Source organism: Lycium barbarum, chromosome 4 (assembly GCF_019175385.1).
Source record: "Lycium barbarum isolate Lr01 chromosome 4, ASM1917538v2, whole genome shotgun sequence".
NCBI lineage: Eukaryota > Viridiplantae > Streptophyta > Magnoliopsida > Solanales > Solanaceae > Lycium > Lycium barbarum.
Genome location: NC_083340.1, coordinates 3,046,672 through 3,072,242, shown reverse-complemented (window position 1 = coordinate 3,072,242; position 25,571 = coordinate 3,046,672). Strand labels below are relative to the sequence as shown.

Sequence of the window (25,571 nt, the reverse complement as noted above, 5' to 3'; positions counted from 1 at the left end):
AAAAAAGGTATTTTTGTGGGAAAGGGGTATGCTTATGATGGGATGTTCAAGCTAAATGTTGAGATGAATAAAGTTACTAATTCTGTTTACATGCTTTCTTCCACTAATTTTTGGCATGCTCGTTTGTGTCATATTAATAATCGTTATGTGGGAATCATGAGTAGTTTAGGATTAATCCCAATGATTAAAAAGGATTTTGAAAAATGTGAAGCTTGTAGTAAAGCCAAAATCACAAAAAGGCCTCATTTTCAAGTTGAAAGAAAAACTGAATTATTAGAGTTAATTCATACTGATATTTGTGAACTTGGAGGAATTTTAACTCGTGGAGGAAATAGATATTTTATCACTTTTATTGATGACTTTTCTAAGTATACATATGTTCTCTTGATGAAAAATAAAAGTGATGCTTTTGAAAATTTTAAAATTTATCTCCATGAAGTTGAAAATCAGTTTGGTAGAAAAATAAAAAGAATCAGAAGTGATAGAGGCCGTGAATATGAGTCTAACGAGTTTAATTCTTTTGTTAGATCGTTGGGAATAATTCATGAAACTACTCCACCTTACTCTCCTGCATCTAATGGTGTAGCGGAGAGAAAAAATAGAACTTTGGTTGAGTTGACAAATGTCATGCTTATTGAGTCGAGTGTACCTTTAAATTTTTGGGGTGAAGCTATTTTAACTGCTTGTTATGTGTTGAATCGTGTGCCTCATAAAAAGACTAAATTAACACCATTTGAGTTGTGGAGAGGTCACAAGCCAAATTTGGGATATCTAAGAGTTTGGGGTTGTCTAGCTTATGTAAGGCTAATGGATCCCAAAATAAGTAAATTAGGTAAAAAAGTTACTACTTGTGCTTTTCTTGGTTATGCTTCAAATAGTACATACAGCCTATAGATTTTTTAGTCTTGAAGATAATACAATAATAGAATCAGGAGATGCTATTTTTCATGAAAATAAATTTCCATTTGATTCTAAAAATAGTGGGGGTCATAGGACTAATGAAAATATTTTGTCACTACCTAGCTCTTCTACTTCTGTTTTGAAAAATAAAGAAAGTGATGATTTTGAGTTAAGAAGAAGCAAAAGAGCTAGAGTAGAAAAAGATTTTGGTCCTGATTTTTATGTTTTTAATGTTGGAGATGACCCTCTCAATTTACAAGATGTTTTATCTTCACATGATGCTAATTTTTGGAAAGAGGCTGTAAATGATGAAATGGAATCACTTATTTCCAATAAAACTTGGAAGTTAGTTGATTTACCACCGGGTTGTAAAACAATTGGGTGTAAATGGGTCCTTAGAAAAAAATTAAAACAGGATAGCTCTGTTGATAAATATAAGGCAAGACTGGTTGCTAAAGGTTTTAAACAACTAGAAGGCCTAGAATTTTTTGATACTTTTTCTCCGGTAACTAGAATTACATCCATAAGGCTTTTAATTGCTATTGCTGCAATTTTTGATTTGCACATTCACCAAATGGATGTAAAAACTACTTTTTTAAATGGGGACCTAAATGAAGAAATTTATATGGAACAACCCGAAGGTTTTATTGAAGCAGGCCAAGAAAGCAAAGTGTGTAAACTTACTAAATCCCTATATGGCTTGAAACAAGCACCAAAGAAATGGCATGAGAAATTTGATTCCTGCATGATTGAAAATGGTTTTAAAACAAACGAATGTGATAAGTGCATCTATCATAAGTCTTGGAATAATTCACATGTTATTGTTTGCCTCTATGTTGATGATTTATTGATCTTTGGCTCTAACATGAATGTTATTGATGAAACTAAAAATATTCTTAGAAGCCATTTTGACATGAAAGATCTTGGTGAGGCAAATTTAATTCTTGGAATAAAAATTACTAAAACATGTGATGGAATATTCCTTGACCAGTCACATTATGTTGAGAAAATATTGAAAAAATATAACTTTCTTGATTGCAAGCATGTTATAACTCCTTTTGATTCAAGTGTTCACTTGTTTCCTGTTCAAAGTGACAATGATGTGATAAATCAAAAGGAATATGCTAGCTTAATTGGAAGTTTGAGATATGTGACTGATTGCACTAGGCCTGATATTGCGTATGCAGTTGGAGTACTTAGCAGGTTTACAAGCAAGCCAGGTAGTGAACATTGGCATGCCATAACGAGAGTTATGAAATATTTAGTTGGTACAAAATCCTATGGCTTGTTTTATAAAAAATATCCTGCTGTACTTGAAGACTTTACTGATGCAGATTGGAACACTTTATCTGGTGATTCCTGTTCTACCACCGGTTATATCTTTACGTTGGCAGGTGGTGCTATTTGTTGGAAATCAAAAAAGCAAACTATTATTGCTAACTCTACCATGGAGGCTGAACTAATTGCTTTAGCTTCAGCTACTGAAGAAGCGAATTGGTTAAGAGATTTATTATTTCAAATTCCTTATTTTGAAAAACCAATTCCTCCTATTTTAATTCATTGTGATAGCACCGCTGCAATTGGTAGAGTTCAAAACCGTTATTATAACGGTAAATCCAGATCTATAAGGAGAAAACGCAGTACTGTGAGATCATATTTGACAAGTGGTACCATTAATGTTAATTATGTCAAATCTTGTGATAATCTTGCAGATCCACTAACCAAGGCCTTGGCAAGAGAAAAGGTCTGGAGCACATCGAGGGGGATGGGATTGAAGCCCATAAATTCATGAGTCGTATATGAGGAAACCCAACCTGGGGACTAGAGATCCTATAACCAGGTTCAATGGGAAAAACGAATCATATGATGACTTGTTGAGAAAAATGCACTATTTTATTTAATCCCTCCCTATGATGTAAGTGCATTATTCTGTAACAATTTGTGGAGGTTGAGTTTATAAACTCTTAATGAAACTCTGTAGCTCGTATGAGTGGGGTGTTAAGTTACAGAAGCACTCTTGACAGATTTCACCTATGTGAGTGTGGAAGTAGGCCGCTTTCTATGAGAATTGGGCTCGTTCTCAAAAGCACTCATGAAAATCGGGATAGCACAAGGCCGTAATGTGCTGGCTATTAAAGCTCATGTCAACATCTTGATTATTATGTGTAAGCAGTAATTCTTTATTTCCCTAAAGCAGTCATAGTTCAAGTCTGAGACCACTACGGCTCTGGAGTAAAGATTATTGTTTTACTAAGTGGAGGTTCAATGCAGAGCACACCTTCATTATGCATATTAATCTACCTTCAGCTGATAAACTCTCTTATGTTAATATTAAAATGAGTGGGGGATTGTTAGGTTTTTGAGCATTTTAATATTGCAAATATCTTTCACATTTTGTCCAAATTCCTCACATGTTTTGTGTCTTGCCATGCAATTTTATTTTCATTTGGGTAGCCACAAAAGTTGACCATATCTTTCACATTTTTTGTGGAAAAAAATGTGAAGACCATGGTAGCCACCATATGAACATGGTAGCCACCATATGAACATATTTGGTCTTAGTTTCACATTGCTTTGTAGTAAAAAATGTGACAATGTTTTTCACATTTTTTGTTGACCATGATTTTCACATTTTTTGTTGAACATGTTTTTTCACATTTTCATCCATTATAAAAGGATGAATTATGATTCACCAATTGATACATTCAAGAAAAAAAAAAAGTTCAATCCTTAATTTGTGGGTGTAGAGAGGAAAAGTGAGGAAAGTGAAAAATAAAAGAGTTTATTAGTTGAAGGAAGGTGTTCTTTTGGTGGAGCTTTGGACTCAACATCTTGTCCAGAGTTCGTTGAGTTATACGACGTGTTCGGGCTGTTGTATCCTGGAGGGGACAAGTCAGAAAGATTACTGCTGGACCGGTAAATTTGCTGCAGTGGGCTTGAATCTCCTTAAAGAGAGCGAGATATCCGCGCCTCAGCCATAAAATTTTTTTATTGCTTCATTATTATTTTTCAATTGTAATTGTAATTTCACTGCAAGATCACCAACAAGAAGTAACAAAATAACAATTCAGTTAATCCTCAAAGGGTGTGACTTTTGAGCTCTTCTTGTTTAACTAATACTACATAGTTATTACATTTTTAAAATGCTTAAAAAATGAGAAAATAGATAAATGATCATTCTATTATAAGGCATATGTCACATCATCGGACCTATGTCCCCTCTCATTCTAATATAAGGGAGATGTCACATCATCGGGCCTATGTCCCCTCTTATATATATATATATATATATATATATATATATATATATATATATATATATATATATAGACAGAGAGAGAGAGAGATGAGGAGGTATATTTACAGACATTTAGAATTTTAAAAATATTATGTTACCCATCTTACTACCACTTTTTTTAAATTTAATTTCTTTTTCTCTATTTTTTACGTCATTTAGGGTGTTAGTCATCTAAAGTGACTTAAAGTTCATTGGAGTCGAGCCTCATTTTTTACTTGGCTATTCCCTACCCAGTAAATATTGCAAGAGTCTTATACAGTCACAAACAGTAAAGAACAGAGTTACAAGTACATTGGTTATTTCTCTATTCAAAGTGTTCTATGATACTGAAAGCTGGATTTGCTTTCTTTCAAGGAAGTGAATTTCTCTAAAAAGATATTGAAAAAAAGTCTGAGACAACCAAAGAAGAAAACATTTTAGATTTTCAGTAGGTATACACGTCTGCAGATACCATCTAGCCCGTCTATTCTCCCACCCCAACATATTATTACCTAGGTAATGTTCAAAGTAAGTCTTGTGTTTAGTTTAGTTTGTGCCTAAAGTTTGATCTATATCCTTTCTACGTCCTCTTTAAAGTTAATCTTATTTCTGATGTGGATTTCAAAGACATGTTCAATCAATGGTCAAGCCAATGCCGCAGATATTGCAGCCTAAATACTAAGTTAACAAATGTTTTATAAAAAGGCCGTCCTAAAAGCGGACAAAATTGTGCCTTCAGGCATAAGGCAAACCCTCCCTTAAGGCAGAGCTGTGCTTTCAGGCATAAGACAAAACTCTACCTTAAGGTAGAGGTTTACATTAAGATAATTTTTTTTAACTCAGTTGGAATTTTGCAAACTCTGTCTTAAGGCCTAACTTTTGCTCAAATAGACCTAATTTTGCTACGAAACTCTACCTTATGAATTATTATTTTTTAAAGAGCTCGGGTTTGACCCCAAATCTCATACTATTAGGCGAAGGGGAAAGATTAAAGACCAGCAATTTGAGGGACAAAAATTAAAGACTAGTGCCTTTGAAAGGCAATCCGCACAACAAAAAAGTAGGAAATTTTACTTGTCATAACTACTTCTGAGACCTATTTATGAATAGTAACTACCTTTTATTTTATTTATTGTTCATAACTAAAATATTTTCTTAAATTACACATCATAACTAGTGTCCTGTATTTCACAAGTTTCTCTTTTAAATTAGTTTTCTCTCACCTCTCAAATCTATTTCTCCCTTACCCTTCTCTTTCTCTCTCCGTTCCCTCTCCTGCCCCCAGATCTAGATCTGTGGGATCTACTTCCCTTGGCTGGACTTCTATTTTTGTTTTTTAATGCAGACTTCTAAATGTTTGCATATCTGAATTCTGTAAAGCATCAAATTACATCTTTATTTTGTAGTTGAAGCAACCAAGAAGTCACTTTTCCCCAAACAAAACGAGATTGTGAATGCAAATAAGAAAGCAAAATGGTAGAGGGAGGAATAAGCAAAGTAGATAAAACAGAGTTCACAAATTGCTGGAGTGCAGTGTGGGAAACTCCATATATTATGAGGCTGGCTTTATCAGCTGGCATTGGAGGATTTCTTTTTTGGTTTGACACCGATGTCATTTCTAGGGCGCTTTTTTACATAAAGGAAGATTTTAAAGAAGTCGATGAGAAAACGTGGCTTCAAGAAACTATTGTTAGTATGGCTGTTGCTGGTGCAATTTTTGGTGGTGCCTTTGGTGGTTGGCTTAATGACAAGTTTGGAAGGAAATTTTCCATTCTCATAGCCGATGTTCTCTTCTTTATTGGTTCAGTCGTTATGGATTTTGCTCCGGTTCCTTGGGTGATTATCCTTGGAAGGATATTCGTCGGTTTAGGAGTTGGTTCAGTCGTGATTTCACAAGTTTCTCATTACTGTAGGACAACTCCTTGCGTATCTAATCAATCTGGCCTTCACTAATGTAATTACTCCACCTCCGATGAGAGTTGTGGAGCTTCATGCTCACCAAGTGTTTGATAAAACGTTTCAGTATATTTTAGTGTACTGTTTCAGTATATTTCGTTGTATTTCAATGTATTTCTGATTTATGAAACAGTTTCTGATATATTTCATTGTATTCCATTGCATATACACATACTGCAATTTTATATTTCTTAAACAATCAACCATACTTCATTGTATTCCAGTGTATATTTTTCTGTATTTGGAAGTATTTCTAAAAGTTTGGAATGGAGTAATTTGGAGAGAGAAACGTGAGTTGTTATAGAACTTCAACAGTTATGCGTGATACATGGTTAATTTAATTTGACTTACCATTTAAAATGAAAGAACAGAATCTGTTCCATAAATACAGCCTATTTTGACTCTGCCAGATTTTGTATTTCAGTGTATTTCAAAAATGCGACCTCTGCCGGATTTTGTATTTCCATGTATTTCCCTGTATTTCAAAAACGCGAAATACAATGGAATACAACAAAAACTAGCTACGATTTGTAAATATAGAAAAAGTAGCTATAAATTGTTTATGTAAGTTTACTAAAAAAGTAACGTTATTGGGTCGATTTTCAGCTTCCAAATTTGGGCCTACCTCATGGGTCGCTTCAAAAATTGGCCCAACTAAAGAATAATGCGTCATTCCATTCCCCATTAGTTCCACAGTGTTTAGGTCTCAAATTGCTTTGCTCTCTCTTTCCTTTCTTTCACCAACCCTAGAGAGAGAGAGAGAGAGAGCGCGTTGCAAAAGAGGACACGTGTCAGGCTATGGCGGCGCCGGAAGCTCCAGTTAACTATGTCGGAGTTGCCAGAAAATCCGCCGCCTTCCGCCTCATGAAACAAATGGTTTGCTTTTTTTTCATAATTGCTCGTATTTATTTGTATGTAGTTAACTCAATTGTATTGCGATGCTTGAATTTTGTTGTAAATGCTTTTTTTTTTTTTTGAATTTTAATTTTCCTTATATACGCTTGCAAATGCTTGTATTTGTATGTAGTTTACTGAATTGTATTGCAAACCTTCAACTTTTTTGTTTGATCCGTGTCATTTCAGTTCAAATTCAATAATTTTGCACGTTTGTGTACTAAAAAACCACAAAAAAGGAGATGTAAAATAGTCGTTTGTTTTATATGCAAATTGAATGAAATTTTATTAATTAAATAAAACTTCTTCAATCAACTTATCTTATACAAAAATTGATGATGAAATATGAAAACAATAAAAAATAAATAGAGTAATGTAATAGAGAGAGTAAGGTTCTACATTAGATTAGTATAGAAAGGATTTGCACGATATTTAATATATTCTAGCATAGCATTACTTTGCAATTTTCATTTTGCTTTCGCATATGCTTGTAATTGCTTGTATTTGTACATAGTTTAGTTGCATTGTATTTCAAAGCTCGAACTCGTTTGTTATTTTCATTTTACTTTCATCTATGCTTGTATTTTGTATGTAGTGAACTGCATTGTATTGCAAAGGTTGAGCTTTTTTGCTGTTTTCATTTTACTTTCATATATGCTCGTAAATGGTTGTATTTGTATGTAGTGAACTGAATTGTATTGCAAAGCTTGAACCTTTTTGTTATTTTCGTTTTACTTTCATTCTACGCTTGTAAATGCTCGTATTTTTATGTAGTGAACCAAATTGTATTGCAAAGATTGAACCTTTTTGTTTTTCTGATTTGATCCGTGTTCAAGTACCAATAAACAACAAAGAAGGAGCTGAAAAAATAATCTTTTGTCTTATATGCAAATTGAATTACATAAAGATGGATAGAAATATAAATATGTGTAGGCTCGCGAATGCTCGAGTTGAAGGTCATGACAACCTATAAGATATAAGTTATTGATTAAAAATAAACTTTGTTTTATATGCAAATTGAATGACATAAATGTGTAGAAATATAAATGTGTGGGCTCGCAAAATTGCTCGAGTTGAAGGTTATGGCATACCTATAACTGAAATAAGTTATAGATTAATGTTTATGGGATCTCCTTTGAGACATAGCAATATTGAAGCTCAAGGCTTTTGTAATTCTGAGAAGTGAAGGATATCAAGCGAGTGGTTTTGAGACATACTATGTGTATGATGTATGTTTTGATTCTGAATTTCCTGAAAGGTTTTCTGGTGCTCTCTATATTTGCTGGAGTTAATTGCAATGGACCGTTGATAATTAGGAACATGTATGGCAATATAGTGGTTAAATCTATTTTGCTGTGTTTCTGCTTGTACTTGAGGCTTGAGCTAGTTAATCTGCAAACTTACAGTAAATACATATATTTCTAATACGTATGAGATGCGTTTAATAGGGATGGGAAGAAGGAGAAGGCCTAGGCAAGAACAAACAAGGAATCAAAGGATATGTCAGAGTTCAGAACAAACAAGACACTGCAGGTTTTTCTTGGACTGCCTTATTGCTACTCTAGAAGTAATCTCCTCTGTTGCATGTCTGCAGTAGGGAAAAAGAACATCTGTGCCTTCTCATGTGTTTGTTGGTGTGTGTGTGTGTTGGGGGGGGGGGGGGGGGGTGTGGATAAAGGGAGGGGGTAGTGAACAAAAAAATTCTAAATTCCGTAGCACTGCAACGAGGTAGCAAGTGACTACCACTGAGCTCTATGCGGGTTCACTGGGTTGCGTGGAAATTGAAGTTGGAAGTTTTTTTTTTTTTTTGGTCATTTGACTTTCAACAATCAATACTTAGCTGCTTTGTTTTCGAATTATGAAATAGGTATAGGTACCGAAAAGCCAAATGAGTGGGCGTTTGACACTGCTCAGTTTGATAGCATACTTAAAAGATTGAAAGTGGTAACTCTCCTTTTCAACTTTGAGTTTTAATTTAATTAACAAGTTTGTATACAATATTTTATATGTGTAATGTTTTTTTGTGTTATTTGGCAGCAATCAGCTGAAACCAACAATGATGAAGGTACATTGAATTGTAAATCATTCTTAAGTTTTACTTGAAACCTTTCGTTATGTTGTATGAATTCTTCTGGGTGTTTCTAACAGTAAAAGAGAAAAAAGAAGTGCAAAATGACTCGGCAACAAGAACTTCTAAGGGTGAACAAGAGACTGTTGCTAAGAGTACTCGGCCTCAAGGAAGGTGAGCAAGTTAATGTTATTATATACTTCTTCATTTGTGGCGAGCTGGAACCCATTGTAATAACCAAATTTTTATTCTTCTGTGCACCAGATATAAGAAAAGGGAGAGAGGAAAGCTTGTGCACGCATATTCATCTCAGGATCTTGAAGGAATTCTTGTAAGTTTACTTTTGCATGAAAACGCTGTTTCCCCTTTATGGATCGTGATTTGGGATGTAACAAGCTAACCAGCAATTTATCCTGGTGTTATCTCTAAGCGTATTAGGAAGTTGTAATTTTGTTATTCGAATAACAGTCAAGAAACAAATTAGTTTTAGGGTATTTGACCGTTCAAAACCTGTATACCTCTTCCATAAAACTAGAAACCTTGTTGATAATTGAAAGTGTTTTTTTCTATTTTTTATATGATGTAATGGTTGACTTGGGAGTGGGACTAGCTAGTCTCTCATTCAATTAAATACACAAATTGGACATTGCATTGGCACTTGGTATCTGTTCTAGTTAGAGGGTGTGGGTATTCGGTGAAATAGTCAAGGTGTGATGAAGTTTGGCCGACACCACCACTGTCTTTTACAAAAAAAAAAGATGCACTCACTTGCTCATGCTTGAGCCTTATTTTGACTCATAGCTTGTAATTCATGCTCCTTTTGGCAATATCTTCAATAATTTTTTTTGCTTGTCAAATTTGCATGTCCTGTAGGTCAAAAAGGCAAAAACAGAGACAAATGATGATCAGAAGGTGCCAGATACAGCGGAGAGTATTATTGTTGCAGATGATGCAGGTAAGTTCTAAATATGTTATTTGCACTTAGGCTGCCCATTTGAATCATGAGAAATAGCATGTGGAAAATGCTGGGGTTGTTTATAAATATTCTTTTAAGAGGGAGAAGAGTGAAAATCCTGCTCTGGAATCACTAATTCCCTACTCCACTGAGGAGTAGCTGATTTCCTAATATCATCCACTAAGAACTTCCAAAATAACAAGCCATAATCATCTCAGTGAATAGGATGAGGAGGCTCCTCTGATCTAGTAGATATTTTATTGCTATTTTAGTTTCCAATCAAAATTATCATATCAAGGCCCAAAACAATGTAGGAAGAGTGTATTTTTGCATATTGTTCTCTCTGGGTGATGGGAGTGGGGGGATCAGTGGTTGGTGGAAGGAGTTTTCGGAAATATGAATAGATACTAATTGCTGCTGGTTGTTGACTAAAATAATTCCTTTGCCAGGGAATGAAGATCAAGGTGTTCCCTCAGAATGGTGGGGCTATAAAAATGGATTTGTTTCAGGAGGATTTCTTGGAAGTCAAGCTCGGAGAAAAAAGTCATCCTCGTCCGAGAAGATGCGAGACTTCAGTGACAGGACCACATTCCATGAGGAGGATCAAGAAAATCTTTATAACCTTGTGCAAGTAAGCTTTCCAACCATTTGAAGAAGAATAAATTTTACGCTGTAACTGCTAAACAACTTGAACTGCCACTGTCCCCACGACATAAATGCGACTCTACTTCTAATGAAGCTTAAAATTTAAGTGTCTTATGTTGTGGTATCTTTACTAACTTCACTAATACATCTATATCCTATTATAACTATAACAATATTATCAGGTTCTGAATCCTCAGATAGAGTAATTCGTACACCTCTTAAGATACATTTGTCTAGGTAACAATTGAAGGTCCAAGGTGTACTGTTTTGGTTATTAGAAGGTTGCAGTTTCTTAATTATTCTGATATGAATCATTTCGGATTAGCTTTCTTGCTGATGTTTCTCTAGATCAGCATATTAGCGTAAGAGAAGTTTATCAGATAATATAATGACAATGTCTTTCAACTGCAGAACACAGCCACAACTGGAAAACAAGGACTGGGTATTAAGGACCGGCCGAAGAAGGTTGCTGGTTGCTACTTTGAGGGGAAAAAGACGTCCTTTGACGATAGCGACGAAGAAGATTCTTCTGAGTCAAACCCTCCCATGAAAGAAGAATATGAAGAAATCAGTGACCCAGTCAAAAATGGTGAACCAAAATTGAAGCTGAAGAAATTGTGTAAACGGCTGTTGAAACAGGTTTCTTTAGATTGTTTTTGTCACTGATTAAGTGATTTAGGTGAAGTCTTGTCTTGACTTACATTCATTTATGTCTCACACTCCAGGCACCTGGGAACTCGTTAAAGCTGAAGCAGCTTAAAGTGCTAATTGATGAACAATCATCAGATCTTTTCTGCAATTTCACTAAAAAAGAGGCTATTGCTTTTTTGAAGAGCAAGGTAAAGTACTTTTGTTGGCAGAATTGCCGTTTGTAACCCGTGCATCTTGTAAAGTCTTTTGACAGGTGTTATTGTTCTCCGTCTTTTCTGTCTTTTCAACTATCTTTGTGGATTGTTCTTTTTAGCATTGCTAATTTAACTTGTCTCCTTGTATGCAGCTTGAAGGCAGTGACAAGTTCTCAGTGGAGGGGAAGAGGGTGTCTCTTTCTTAAAGAGGGCTGAAAGCATTTGTCTTTGCTGAGATTAGCTGTAACGAAATGTAGATGGCCACCAAAACTAGGTTCACAGTAAACCACTTAGGTGGGAGGTTATGAGTCTTCCACCTCAATTTCATGTTATTTTTGCTGAGATGTAGCAAGGAGCAGCATTGCGTTTGGGGATTGAAGTACAGCATTTAGGCAGTTTTTTCTTCATCCACCGACCTGCCCTTGTTCTTTTTTCTCTTCTTTTTAAATTTTTATTTTATTTTATACTTTTAACATTATTTTAGGTTATCATTGATCTGTTATATGCTAAGGAATAGAGGTCAGTATACGTTTTGTATTATGAACATATACCCATTCGATTGTTACACCTTTTTAATTTGTTATTGCACATATCAGATGAGCACGTTCGCCCCATATACCCCTTTCCCCAGTGGAATGACCATATATTTTGCTTTATTATTGATGAGTCTCCAGGTGGTTGACTTGGGACGTTTCTGTATGGTTGATAGTGTGAACTGCCTCGCCGCTTTGCCCGATCAGCATGTTTTCTGTGAGGCTGTAAATTGACACAAGATCATTGCACTAGTCTGGATGTGTTCAGTTTCTTTTCAGGATTGGTGGGTTGCTTTGAAAATTTGTTCTTTGTCAAGTTGGACATCGCATCTTTGCCCCAAAGGCCTTTGTCTTAGATCTTTCAAAATAAGACGTATTGATGTTTTGTAGTGAACAATTGAACATAGAGCCTTGTAGCAATGGCACTCAGTGTTGAGGCGTAATTGTTTGAATTTCTATTACGATTAGATTTCTAAATTCTGAACTTCAGACATGGTTGGAGTAGCATTCAATTCTGGGAAATACATCATCTTTTTAAGTACTATTTTGTTTTAGATGAGGACAAGTTATCAGAGATAATTAGCTTGCACTATTTTTGTGGCTACGAACTTCACCAAGTAATCATATCCATGACAATAAAGAGCTTCAATCTCTGCCCGTCGACCGCTCTCAACCATTGCTGCCACCTCTTCTTTGTAGCTATCCTGCCAGAAGTCGGTAAATTTTTTGTTCTTAAACCAAATAATGAATAAAGAATGACGTTCCATAGTAACTGGATGCATACCTGCAAAATCTCTGATGACATCAAGCTTTTGGCAGTCTGCAGATCGCGAGGTTTCAAGGGCTCCAATGATTCTTCAGGTATAAGTTGATTAATATCATCCTTTCGCAGTCCTAGCCACTTGACATTGCAAGCTAAAATAACATGTAGAGTAACACACTCTTATAAAATGGAGTATAAGATAGCAAGCACATAAAATTCAACACAACTCTTAAGAGAAAAGAGCACCATATCTGTATGCTTCAAGTCCCATCCCTATGCTTCCGAACTTGAAGGTGCAAAGAATTGCTAATCCAGCTGGATTCCTTAAAAATCACAATTCGATTTGTAAGAACTTTGCTCTGCAACTATGTGGTGGCAACACTAATGAATTCAATTATACCAGTCAACCAGCCCCAGGACTGGCAAATTGGGGAATGTCCGACACAGTCGATGAAGAAGAAACCTGAATAGGTACAGAGATTGGAATAAGTTAATGAGTTAACAATTGAATGAACATCATTCTACTGTGATTCTTTGAGCTAGAACTTCAGAGTAAAGGATTTGTCTTTGAAAATTATCTACTACATGCTTAACTATTCACCTTACCTAGTGGCAATATCAGGGAATCCCTTGGCAGTGATCAGAATGCATGGGATTTGATTGAATACACGATCCTCAGCCAGTCGCTGGAATATAGCATGCTAAAAAAGTAGAGCTACTTTTAGTTTCTTGCAACATCATTGACTAAAGTTTCCAACAAGTGATAAAATACCTTCTCCACCACAATGATATATCGTGCATCTGTCTCCATGGTTAAATTTTTCAACAAATCCAGGTCTCCAGATATAGCATAACCCGAAGATCCACAAGTAGAGCAGTCAACAACTTCCTTGTTTGGCTCCTTGTAGTTAAATAAGTAATCAACCTTAAATCACATATCCATCTTCGGGAGAAAGAAATACCAGGTTCTACATGTTGGATAAACTACCTGCTTCAAATCCACGACAAGCTTAAACTGAAAACTTCAGGACTTGTACATGCAAGTACTAAGTTCCTTGATTTATAGCACAAAAATCAAGATAAACAAAGCAAAATAGTTTGTCATACACGGCCACCAGCAACTAACTTTTACCAACTATAGAAACTTGGAAACGTTAAAAGTTTGACTAGGTTGGCTCATATTGAAATCAATCAACCAACTGTGCTCTCAATTGTAAACTAGTCAAGATCAGCGATAGGATATTAGGAATTTTCTTTATTGATTTTCCATTTATATTTATGTCTTGGGTCAAGTTAAGCTACTAATAATGCTAAGTGTTTGATTAAATTTAGGAAGCACAGCTGATATTACAATGAAAGTGTTAAGAATAGTACCTGCAACAATAAACGGCCTGCTATTGCCCCTCTGCTTGATGCCATTATTCCAAGGCTATAACGGCTGCATCGAAGCAAAGCCACCAAGTCTGTTCTTCATAGAAGGTAAATGAAGGATCCCATTACCAAAATCAAACAATGCACTGTAATCCTCATTCAGAAATGGTGAAAAAAGAAGAAACAACATTGACCTTGGATGGTCCTATTGACCTGCAATTGAGAAGTGAAATAATCTGGTGAATCACAGAGCAGCTTGTAATATAGCTCTCTCTGAGTCACCCTCTTATCCTGAACCAGAATTTGGTAGCACATTTCCATAACCTTCCAAACTTGATCACAAAAACTTAGCCAGCATTATTGTTTTGTCCAATGAGTAATTTGATGGTAAGAAAATTAATAGTCTTTTACCTCTTATGAATGACTTGGCACTTTTTTCTTTTGTTAAGGATCGCATGCAAAAAGAATGGGACAGAAAGATCCATGAATCACCGGTCAGTAACCCTCGGCTCACTCTGCTATTGCTGGAGTTCCTACTGATCTGTGTCACATAAACTATATAGTATAAACTATCAACTATGCCTCTAGTTGGCGCCTACTATATGAATCATCTATATCCATTTCTGTTCAGGCCTATTTCATCCCAATACTGGCAAAATCGTTTGTACTTTGAGGTAACTGAGAGTTCACATATAAGGGCCCATTTGGCCATGGATAATTTTCACTTTTTCATGGAATTGTATTCCGGAGTCATGTTTGGATATAAAATTGTTACAATTTTCCGGAATTCGAAAAACTCCAAACACTTGCGTTCACATTTTTCACTCCAAATCACTCATAAAATTCAACATTTTTTCCAAGTTGTATTCATGTCCAAACACAACTTCAATTTTCAAATACCATTTTTATTTTTCCAAATACTACAATTTATTAAATTTCACATTTTTTTATGTCCAAGCACCCACTAAATCTTCTCAAAATTGCAAAATTTTGTCCAAATCTGCATTTCCTTCAATTTCTCTCTCTCTCTCTCTCTCTCTCTCTCTCTCTCTCTCTCTCTTTCCCTCTTCTGTATGAACAACAGACATTCTGAACACTTAAGAAAGCATAAACTCAATGGATTAATCAACTTTTTGGATTTCATTATACTAAACTATTGCTGTTTACAACACACCTATGAAGTAGGCTAAAATTGCGAGTTACCAAAATTTCGTGAAAAACAAGTAATAGTAGAACTTCTAACCAGTGATAGATCGGAAATTGACGGAGAATTCGAACTTAGTGCTTTAAGAAAATTCAGAACCGCAACTTCTATTCTAGCTCGGACCTGAACACATAAATCCAATTAGATGCGAAAAAACAAAAATACAATCGCGAAACAGTTTAATTTTCCATCCTAACAGTTTAGTACTTCACTTCTGAGACGATTTAAAACTTACTCTATATATTGCAAACCTAAAACAAAATAGATAAAGATATCCATCTTATTTAACTAAACTTCTAAATGAAGCAATTCATACATTCGACACTGCTATTAATCTATGAATTTGGTTTAAGTTTCAATGCTAACAGTTTAGTGTTCTTCACATGATTCGATCTAACACGAGCTCTTAAGTATTGCAAACCGTAAATAAATACTCCATTTCAATAACTTAATTTAACTTTAAATGAAGCAAAATTCATATTCTACACTGATATTAGTTACCTGTGAAGGAGGAATAATATCGGCGTAACAGAGGTGTTGATCAGAGAAGAAAATTGTTGATCTGCTCAATTCTCCCATACCCTTTCAAATGGCGGTAAATCTGCAATTTGAATTTGAAGGCTAACTATTTATATACGATCTGATTTCGGCCCACTTTTGGATATGGGCTGGTTTTGGAGATATTGCACATTTTTTTTGTGCGGATTGTCCTTCATACGGACTGGACTGGTCTTTAATTTTTTGTCCATCAAACCGCTGGTCTTTAACTTTTGTCCATGCTTCTCATTTAATGAAGTAAAATTTTCACAAACAGCTATCTTTTAGCTCTTTCTAACAATCTATAACTACATGTTCTACATTTACATTTCGTAGCTGGAGGACCCTATATTTAGCTAGTAGACGTGTCGACTTAAATATAGGATAAATATAACGGAAATACACACGCTGAGAAAACTGAAAGTGCTATATTTATAGAAACAAAATCTATTCCAATTTAAATTAAAATCAATTTTAATGTGCCCTGATTCGCGCAAATATCCTCCCATTCCATATCTGATCTCATATCTCATTCAAACAGCTAACAAGATGTTATGTTATATTGGTGGTTTAATAAGATTTGAAAAGTCTACTCTATATAAACTGATTTGACCTTTTGTTTTGGATTTATGTTTTAATAGTTGTATTTTGTATATATTTTAGTTGCATTTTGACTGATCTGTTAGATACTACTTATTCTGGTTTACTGTTAACTATATTTCATATATATTTTACATATATTGGGAGTGTATTTAGATGAAATTTTAACTTCTGTAACACACTGTACATTAAAAGTGGACTTATGGAATATATCTAAGTTATATTTGCTGTATGTTTCGACTGTATTTAAATGGTTAAATATACTACAAAAAATTACAATTATGGTGAAAAACAATAAACACGAATTATCTGAAGAAACATGTGAAAAAAATAAACAATACAAAATATACTTAAAATGCGCATAAAATATAGATCTGTTTAAGTCACAGATCTGTAACAACTGAACTAAAAAATACAAACGAACTAAATATACAGAAAGTACAACATAAATATATAGGTTAATACACGGTGAAACGTAAAATTCAGTATAGAGGCCAAAGTAAAGTGTAAGCTATGCCAAGTAAATTTTCCTTTAATGAAAGATTATAGGCCAAAGTACTCTAATTCGTTGGTCTATCGATCCCCAGCAGAGTCGGGGAAAAAAAATGCAGCATAGAAACTATGTCTTGTCCGGTATAGTTCTGTAGAAATTAACTTTTTTCAGCATAAGTTATGTAGTAATTAATTCGCTCAGCATAAATTCATAGAAACTTTGCCTTGTCCGACATAAGTTCTGTAGAAATTAAGTTATTTTGGATAAATTAATTTCTACATAACTATGCCAGACAAGGCATAATTTCTATGAAACTTTGCCTTGCGCAAATAGGTCATAGATTCAATTTTTTTCCATGTTAGGGATTATTACGTAAATAAATAAGTTAATGTTTTTTAAAATTTAATAATAATACATAAAATCTTAGAAGAAAAACAAAATTAGGGATGCTGCTTATTATTGTATCCCCCCCCCCCCCCCCCCCCCCCCCGCCCCTTTTTTTTTTCTAATCTAGAAAAAAAACTAAATTAGGCATGCTTATTATTGTATCCCATCTGTTTTTCTATTCCTCAAATAAACAAATTGATGCTTTGATAAATTCAATAGTTGTTGGAATTTCATTTTCCACACGCTCAGATTCACTTGTGAAGATGTAGTGGACAAAAGGGACAAGATGTAGTGGACATTCATTTTCTTCCACCTTGAGTGACAAGATATAGTGGACAAAACGCACTCCTGTCAACATACAACAATTAGTGATTAGAATTATCATTTTCTTCCACCTTGAGTGACAAGATGCACTCCTGTCAACATACAAAAATTAGTGATTAGAATTAGACATAAATTAATTTCAGTTTTGTATTTATTGTATAGGGAATAATATTGTACAAGTGTGTTAGGTCAGATTCCTTTTTTCTGTGTATATATACATGCACTGTGATAATGAAAAGAGACAGAAAAATTCCAAATCTGCTTTACTCTGTTTCAATTTTTCTCATGGTATCAGAGCAGGGATAAACATCCTGCTAATTTTCAGATCTTCTCTTCACTGTTTTGTTCACAGTTTCATTTTTTTTTTCTCTCGTTTTTTTTTAAAACTCTTTTGATTCTTATTTCATCATCTTAGCTAAGGTGGCTGAATCCAAGTTAATGGATTCCAGCCAACTAAGTCACAGTCAGTTTCTGCTTTTATTCATTGTCATTCTGAATTTCCTTGTGATATTTGTCCTTTAGCAAGACAAGCAAGATTACCTTTTAAATTAAGTGCTATTAAAACCAAATTCATTTTTCAACTCATTCACATTGACACATGGGGACCTTATAAAACAGCTACTTATGATGGATTTAAGTACTTCTTGACCATTGTAGATGATTATAGTAGAGGAACTTGGACCTACTTATTGACTACCAAAAGCAATGCTTTCTTCATTCTTAAAGCCTTCCTCAAAATGGTAGAAAGACAGTTCAATACTCAAGTTAAAATTATTAGGTCTGATAATGCCTTAGAATTAGGAAGCAGTCATAGCACTTTTGAATTTTTTAAAACTCAAGGGATTTTACATCAGACTTCATGTGTAGGAACACCTCAACAAAACAGAATTGTAGAAAGAAAGCATCGACACCTTTTTGAAACTTGTAGAGCTTTAATGTATCAATCAAAAGTTCCTATTTCTTTTTGGGGAGATTGTCTCCTCACTGCTACTAGCTTAATAAACAGATTCCCTTTTAGTGTCCTACAGTTCAAAACTCCATATGAAATCTTATATAATCAATCACCATCCTATGGTTTTCTAATAACCTTTGGGTGTTTATGCTATGTTTCAACTCTTCCAAGTCAAAGATCAAAATTAGAACCTAGAGCCATTAAAGGGATTTTTCTTGGTTACCCCACTGGAAAGAAAGGCTATAAAATCATGGACCTCAGCACTAAAAAAATCTTATTTTCCAGAAATGTAGTCTTTCATGAACATTCATTCCCTTTCTCTACTCATTCTAGTCCTCCACCTATATTTCCTCATACTTTTAACCCCACTCAATCACCAGATCAACCCTCAGACTCTGATGTCTCACACCCTGATCTCTTCCCTGATTCTCCTTCTCTTTCTCCTGTTATTTCACCATCTATCCTAGAATCCCCTACTTCTGACCAATACTCTCCTTCCCCTATTCCTCCTCCTACCATAGAATCAACTCCTCACCTTTCTTCCATTCCTACACCTCCACAAAATATTTTATCTACAATGTCTACTACTAAATCAGGCAGACCAACTCACACCCCATCTTATCTTAGAGATTATTATTGCAATGTTTTTTTCCTTACCAACTTAACTTATTCTTGCTTTATCCCAGCTGTTTACCCTCAAACTCTACCCTTTCTATGACTAATAAGCACCTACTCAATTCTATTTCAAACATAGCAGAACCCACAAGTTATAAACAAGCAGCACAACATCCTGGCTGGCAACAAGCAACGTCCACTGAATTTGAAGCTCTGATTGCCAACAAGACTTGGGATGTTATGGAACTACCTATGGGTCATAAGGCTTTAGCATGCAAGTGGGTCTACAAGGTCAAAAACAGGTCAGATGGGAGTTTAGAAAGACTCAAGGCTAGACTTGTGATAAGAGGGGATACACAAATAGAGGGAATTGCTTACACTGAGACGTTTTCTCCAGTTGTTAAAATGACAACTATCAGATGCTTGTTTACTGTAGTAGTCAAGAGATACTGGTCCATTTATCAACTAGATGTAAACAACGCTTTTCTTCATGGTGAGTTAAATGAAGAAGTTTACATGAGGTTTCCCCATGGAATACAACCTCATAATCCTAATTTGGTTTGTCGATTAAGGAAATCTCTCTACGGTCTCAAACAGGCATCAAGGCAGTGGTATTCAAGATTAACTGCAGCCCTAAACTTCAAAGGATATGTTTCTTCCTTAAATGATTATTCTTTGTTTTATAAAAAGGACAGGGATTTCATTTCTTTGGTTGCAGTTTACGTTGATGACATATTAATGACTGGCAACAATCCTACTGAACTAGCTTCACTTAAGCAATTTTTGGACTCTGAATTAAAAGTAAAGGACTTGGGGAAAGTTCATTTCTTTTTGGGTATGGAAGTCATTCGTGAACCACACGGCATTATTTTGTGTCAAAAGAAATATACCTTGGAGTTATTGGATGAATTTGAAACTCAGGCCTCTGCCACTGTCAACTCTCCTCTAGATCCCACTCACAAGCTCAAATCTGATGAGGGTGACCTTCTTCTTGATCCCACTGTTTACAGACGTCTGTTAGGAAAATTAAATTTCCTAACTCACACACGCCCAGATCTGTCCTTTGTCGTTCATCATCTCAGTCAGTTTATGTCCAAGCCTCATATTCCTCATTTCTTAGCTAGATTACGGGTCATTCGATATCTTACACTTGCTCCTAGCCAAGGCCTTTTCTTCTCTAGTTCACCTTCACTCGATCTCTTGGCTTTTTGTGACTTGGACTGGGGTTCATGCCCTGACTCTCGTCGATCTGTGAGTGGGTTTTACATCACTCTTGGGGGATCTCCTATTAGTTGGAAATCGAAAAAACAATCATCAATTTCTTTATCCTCCGCTGAAGCAGAGTATAGATCTATAAGACGAGTTGTTGGGGAACTAACCTAGTTGGTCCGTTTACTTGATGATTTCTCCGTTTCACCGACGTTGCCAGTTCCGCTACATTCCGACAGTCAATCAGCGATCCACATCGCGAAAAACCCTGTTTTTCACGAACGAACCAAGCATGTCGAATTAGATTGCCATTTCGTTCGGCAACAGTACCTCTCTGGCTTGATCTCATTAACTTTTGTTCCATCTTCATCTCAACTCGCCGATATCTTCACAAAACCGTTGACCGGACCTTCGCATTTCTCTATTCTTCGCAAGATGGGTCTCGCACAGCTCCCCTCCACCTTGAGGGGAGGTGTTGAAATTCATTTTCCACACGCTCAGATTCACTCGTGAAGATGTAGTGGACAAAAGGGACAAAATGTAGTGGACATTCATTTTCTTCCACCTTGAGTGACAAGATGTAGTGGACAAAACGCACTCCTGTCAACATACAACAATTAGTGATTAGAATTATCATTTTCTTCCACCTTGAGTGACAAGATGTAGTGGACAAAACGCACTCCTGTCAACATACAAAAATTAGTGATTAGAATTAGACATAAATTAATTTCAGTTTTGCATTTATTGTATAGGGAATAATATTGTACAAGTGTGTTAGGTCAGATTCCTTTTTGCTGTGTATATATACATGCACTGTGATAATGAAAAGAGACAGAAAAATTCCAAATCTGCTTTACTCTGTTTCAATTTTTCTCAGTAGTAAGTCATAAAAGTCAGAAAAAATGCATTCTCTGTGTTCCAAAAATACTACCGCAATTTTCAAAAAATAAAATAAAATATGTCTATTAATTTTGTTAATGTTTTATTAACAGATGAATCTCAGCCATCACTTTTTTCTTGGACACATGGCAAGTGTATAACAATGTATGGATTTTTACTGGATAGTTTTGTACTGGACGCGATCCGTTCCCTGGGTGAGTGAGGTAGGAATTGTTCGAAATTGAGCAAGTTTTAGGACTATTTATGGTAAACTTTACCATTATATTATACCAGTGTATAATTTTCGTTTGCTCTATCATTTACTGTTTACCCATTTATAACCATTTAATAAATCTGGAATATGCAGTAAATTTATCTATGCTTATAAATTATAATCACTAAAAGTGATAATATTTCTAAAAGCTCACTGTGATTATAACGAAATATGTTACAGAAATATTCTTTATAGTTCATGTCTCGAATTTGCTATCAAATTATATTGGACAATTGAGATTGCATGATTTGAGGGACAAAAATTAAAGACTAGTGCTTTTGAAAGGCCATCCGCACAACAAAAAAGTAACATTATTGAGTCAATTTTCAGCTTCCAAATTTGGGCCTACCTCATGGATCGCTGGCCCAACTAAAGAATAATGCGTCATTCCGTTCCACAGTGTTTAGGTCTCAATTTTTTTGTTTTTTATAACCACACTATGTGAACACCTAGTAGTTTCTTTTATTATTTTAATAATCTAAAAGAAGAGTTTTACAGAATGGAGAAAAGGAAAAAATAATAAAATAAAACAAAGCCAAGAGACAGCTAAGTGATGTCCGACCAAATCATGGGCTCTTATTTTCTCAAATAAAGAACCCAATTTTTCTCTCCTCCATTCTTTCACCCAACTATCTCCTGCATTTTTTATCCTCAAGTAAGGCGAATTCAATTTATCATTGTTGATGAGTCCCCTTCCTTTAGCTCCTAATTCTTGAAATGATTCAACATTCACTTCCCCTTCATCTAATGCTAGATTGGCCAAGTGGTCAGCCAACAGATTCCCCTTTTCTCATGATATGAGTGATTTTAAAAGTTCTATTTTGCATTCTTTTCCAAATCTCCTTTCTTTCACCAACCCTCTCGATTTTTCGGTAAGCCCTAGAGAGAGAGAGAGAGAGCGTTGCAAAAGAGGACACGTGTCAGGCTATGGCGGCGCCGGAAGCTCCAGTTAACTATGTCGGAGTTGCCAGAAAATCCGCCGCCTTCCGCCTCATGAAACAAATGGTTTGCTTTTTTTCATAATTGCTCGTATTTATTTGTATGTAGTTAACTCAATTGTATTGCGATGCTTCAATTTTGTTGTAAATGCTTTTTTTTTTTTTTTTTTTGAATTTTAATTTTCCTTATATACGCTTGCAAATGCTTGTATTTGTATGTAGTTTACTGAATTGTATTGCAAACCTTCAACTTTTTTGTTTGATCCGTGTCATTTCAGTTCAAATTCAATAATTTTGCACGTTTGTGTACTAAAAAACCACAAAAAAGGAGATGTAAAATAGTCGTTTGTTTTATATGCAAATTGAATGAATTTTTTTATTAATTAAATAAAACTTCTTCAATCAACTTAGCTTATACAAAAATTGATGATGAAATATGAAAACAATAAAAAATAAATAGAGTAATGTAATAGAGAGAGTAAGGTTCTACATTAGATTAGTATAGAAAGGATTTGCACGATATTTAATATATTCTAGTATAGCATTACTTTGCAATTTTCATTTTGCTTTCGCATATGCTTGTAATTGCTTGTATTTGTACATAGTTTAGTTGCATTGTATTTCAAAGCTCGAACTCGTTTGTTATTTTCATTTTACTTTCATATATGCTTGTATTTTGTATGTAGTGAACTGAATTGTATTGCAAAGGTTGAGCTTTTTTGCTGTTTTCATTTTACTTTCATATATGCTCGTAAATGGTTGTATTTGTATGTAGTGAACTGAATTGTATTGCAAATCTTGAATTTTTTTGTTATTTTCATTTTACTTTCATTGTACGCTTGTAAATGCTCGTATTTTTATGTAGTGAACCGAATTGTATTTGCAAAGATTAAACCTTTTTGTTTTTCTGATTTGATCCGTGTTCAAGTACCAATAAACAACAAAGAAGGAGATGAAAAAATAATCGTTTGTCTTATTTGCAAATTGAATGACATAAAGTGTATAGAAATATAAATATGTGTAGGCTCGCGAATGCTCGAGTTGAAGGTCATGACAACCTATAAGATATAAGTTATAGATTAATGTTTAGATTAAAAATAAACTTTGTTTTATATGCAAATTGAATGACATAAATATGTAGAAATATAAATGTGTGGGCTCGCAAAATTGCTCGAGTTGAAGGTTATGGCATACCTATAACTGAAATAAGTTATAGATTAATGTTTATGGGATCTCCTTTGAGACATAGCAATATTGAAGCTCAAGGCTTTTATATTTGCTTAATTTCCATAAATTTTGTAATTCTGAGAAGTGAAGGATATCAAGCGAGTGGTTTTGAGACATACTGTGTGTATGATGTATATTTTGATTCTGAATTTCCTGAAAGGTTTTCTGGTGCTCTCTATATTTGCTGGAGTTAATTGCAATGGACCGTTGATAATTAGGAACATGTATGGCAATATAGTGGTTAAATCTATTTTGCTGTGTTTCTGCTTGTACTTGAGGCTTGAGCTAGTTAATCTGCAAACTTACAGTAAATACATATATTTCTAATACGTATGAGATGCATTTAATAGGGATGGGAAGAAGGAGAAGGCCTAGGCAAGAACAAGCAAGGAAGATGAACTATTGTAAAACTGATTTGAAATTGAAGGAAATTAAGGGATATTGAGCATAATGGCGTGTATTTAGGGGGATAGGAGAGAGGGCCGTTTTTTTGGGCTTAAATTTAGAGGTGTGATAAGTTATCAGATGAGTGGTAATAATGTAAGTTATGCCAAGTAAATTTTCCTTTAATGAAAGATTGTAGGCCAAAGTACTCTAATTCGCTGGTCTATCGATCCCCAGCAGAGTCGGGGAAAAAATTGCAGCATAGAAACTATGTCTCGTCCGGTATAGTTCTGTAGAAATTAAGTTTTTCAGCATAAGTTATGTAGTAATTAATTCGCTCGGCATAAATTCATAGAAACTTTACCTTGTCCGACATAAGTTCTGTAGAAATTAAGTTATGTCGGATAAATTAATTTCTACAGAACTATGTCGGACAAGGCATAATTTCTATGAAACGTTGCCTTCCGCAAATAGGTCATAGATCCAATTTTTTTTTCCATGTTAGGGATTATTACGTAAATAAACAAGTTAATGTTTTTAAAAATTTAATAATAATACATAAAATTTTAGAAGAAAAACAAAATTAGGGATGCTGCTTATTATTGTATCCTTTTTTTTTTTCTCTAATCTATAAGAAAAACTAAATTAGGCATGCTTATTATTGTATCCCATCTGTTTTTTTATTCCTCAAATAAACAAATTGATGCTTTGATAAATTCAATAGTAACTCATAAAAATCAGAAAAAGTGCATTCTCTGTGTTCCAAAAATACTACCGCAATTTTCAAAAAATAAAATAAAATATGTCTATTAATTTTGTTAATGTTTTATTAACAGATGAATCTCAGCCATCACTTTTTTCTTGGACACATGGCAAGTGTATAACAATATATGGATTTTTACTGGATAGTTTTGTACTGGACGCGATCCGTTCCCTGGGTGAGTGAGGTAGGAATTGTTCGAAATTGAGCAAGTTTTAGGACTATTTATGGTAAACTTTACCATTATATTATACCAGTGTATAATTTTCGTTTGCTCTATCATTTACTGTTTACCCATTTATAACCATTTAATAAATCTGGAATATGCAGTAAATTTATCTATGCTTATAAATTATAATCACTAAAAGTGATAATATTTCTAAAAGCTCACTGTGATTATAACGAAATATGTTACAGAAATATTCTTTATAGTTCATGTCTCGAATTTGCTATCAAATTATATTGGACAATTGAGATTACATGATTTACCAAAAAAGAGACCTAGAAATTGTGCTTACAGCCTACTGGTTAGAGTAACACTTAATTAGATCCAGATAGATATTGTACATTCGTTTTTTTTT

General features: G+C 34.5%; 2 protein-coding genes across 2 annotated transcripts; one reads left to right on the top strand and one right to left on the bottom strand.

Annotated features, from left to right (window-relative positions):
• Positions 1 to 6,820: 6,820 nt before the first annotated feature.
• On the top strand, positions 6,821 to 12,130 carry LOC132634850 (G-patch domain-containing protein 1). Its single transcript, XM_060350963.1, has 11 exons — positions 6,821 to 7,009; positions 8,476 to 8,560; positions 8,895 to 8,971; positions 9,065 to 9,092; positions 9,176 to 9,269; positions 9,360 to 9,426; positions 9,969 to 10,050; positions 10,500 to 10,681; positions 11,107 to 11,334; positions 11,421 to 11,534; positions 11,693 to 12,130. Exons 1-11 carry the CDS (start codon positions 6,932 to 6,934, stop codon positions 11,744 to 11,746), a joined length of 1,089 nt encoding a protein of 362 aa, XP_060206946.1. The 5' UTR covers positions 6,821 to 6,931; the 3' UTR covers positions 11,747 to 12,130.
• A 377-nt stretch (positions 12,131 to 12,507) lies between these two features.
• LOC132634851 (meiotic recombination protein SPO11-2) lies at positions 12,508 to 15,990 on the bottom strand. Its single transcript, XM_060350964.1, has 11 exons — positions 15,913 to 15,990; positions 15,451 to 15,534; positions 14,619 to 14,748; positions 14,402 to 14,539; positions 14,211 to 14,299; positions 13,609 to 13,737; positions 13,443 to 13,537; positions 13,237 to 13,299; positions 13,083 to 13,159; positions 12,858 to 12,988; positions 12,508 to 12,777 (listed from the first exon to the last, which is right to left on the bottom strand). The coding sequence occupies exons 1-11, from the start codon at positions 15,988 to 15,990 to the stop codon at positions 12,643 to 12,645; spliced, it is 1,149 nt and encodes a 382-aa protein (XP_060206947.1). The 3' UTR covers positions 12,508 to 12,642.
• Positions 15,991 to 25,571: the final 9,581 nt, after the last annotated feature.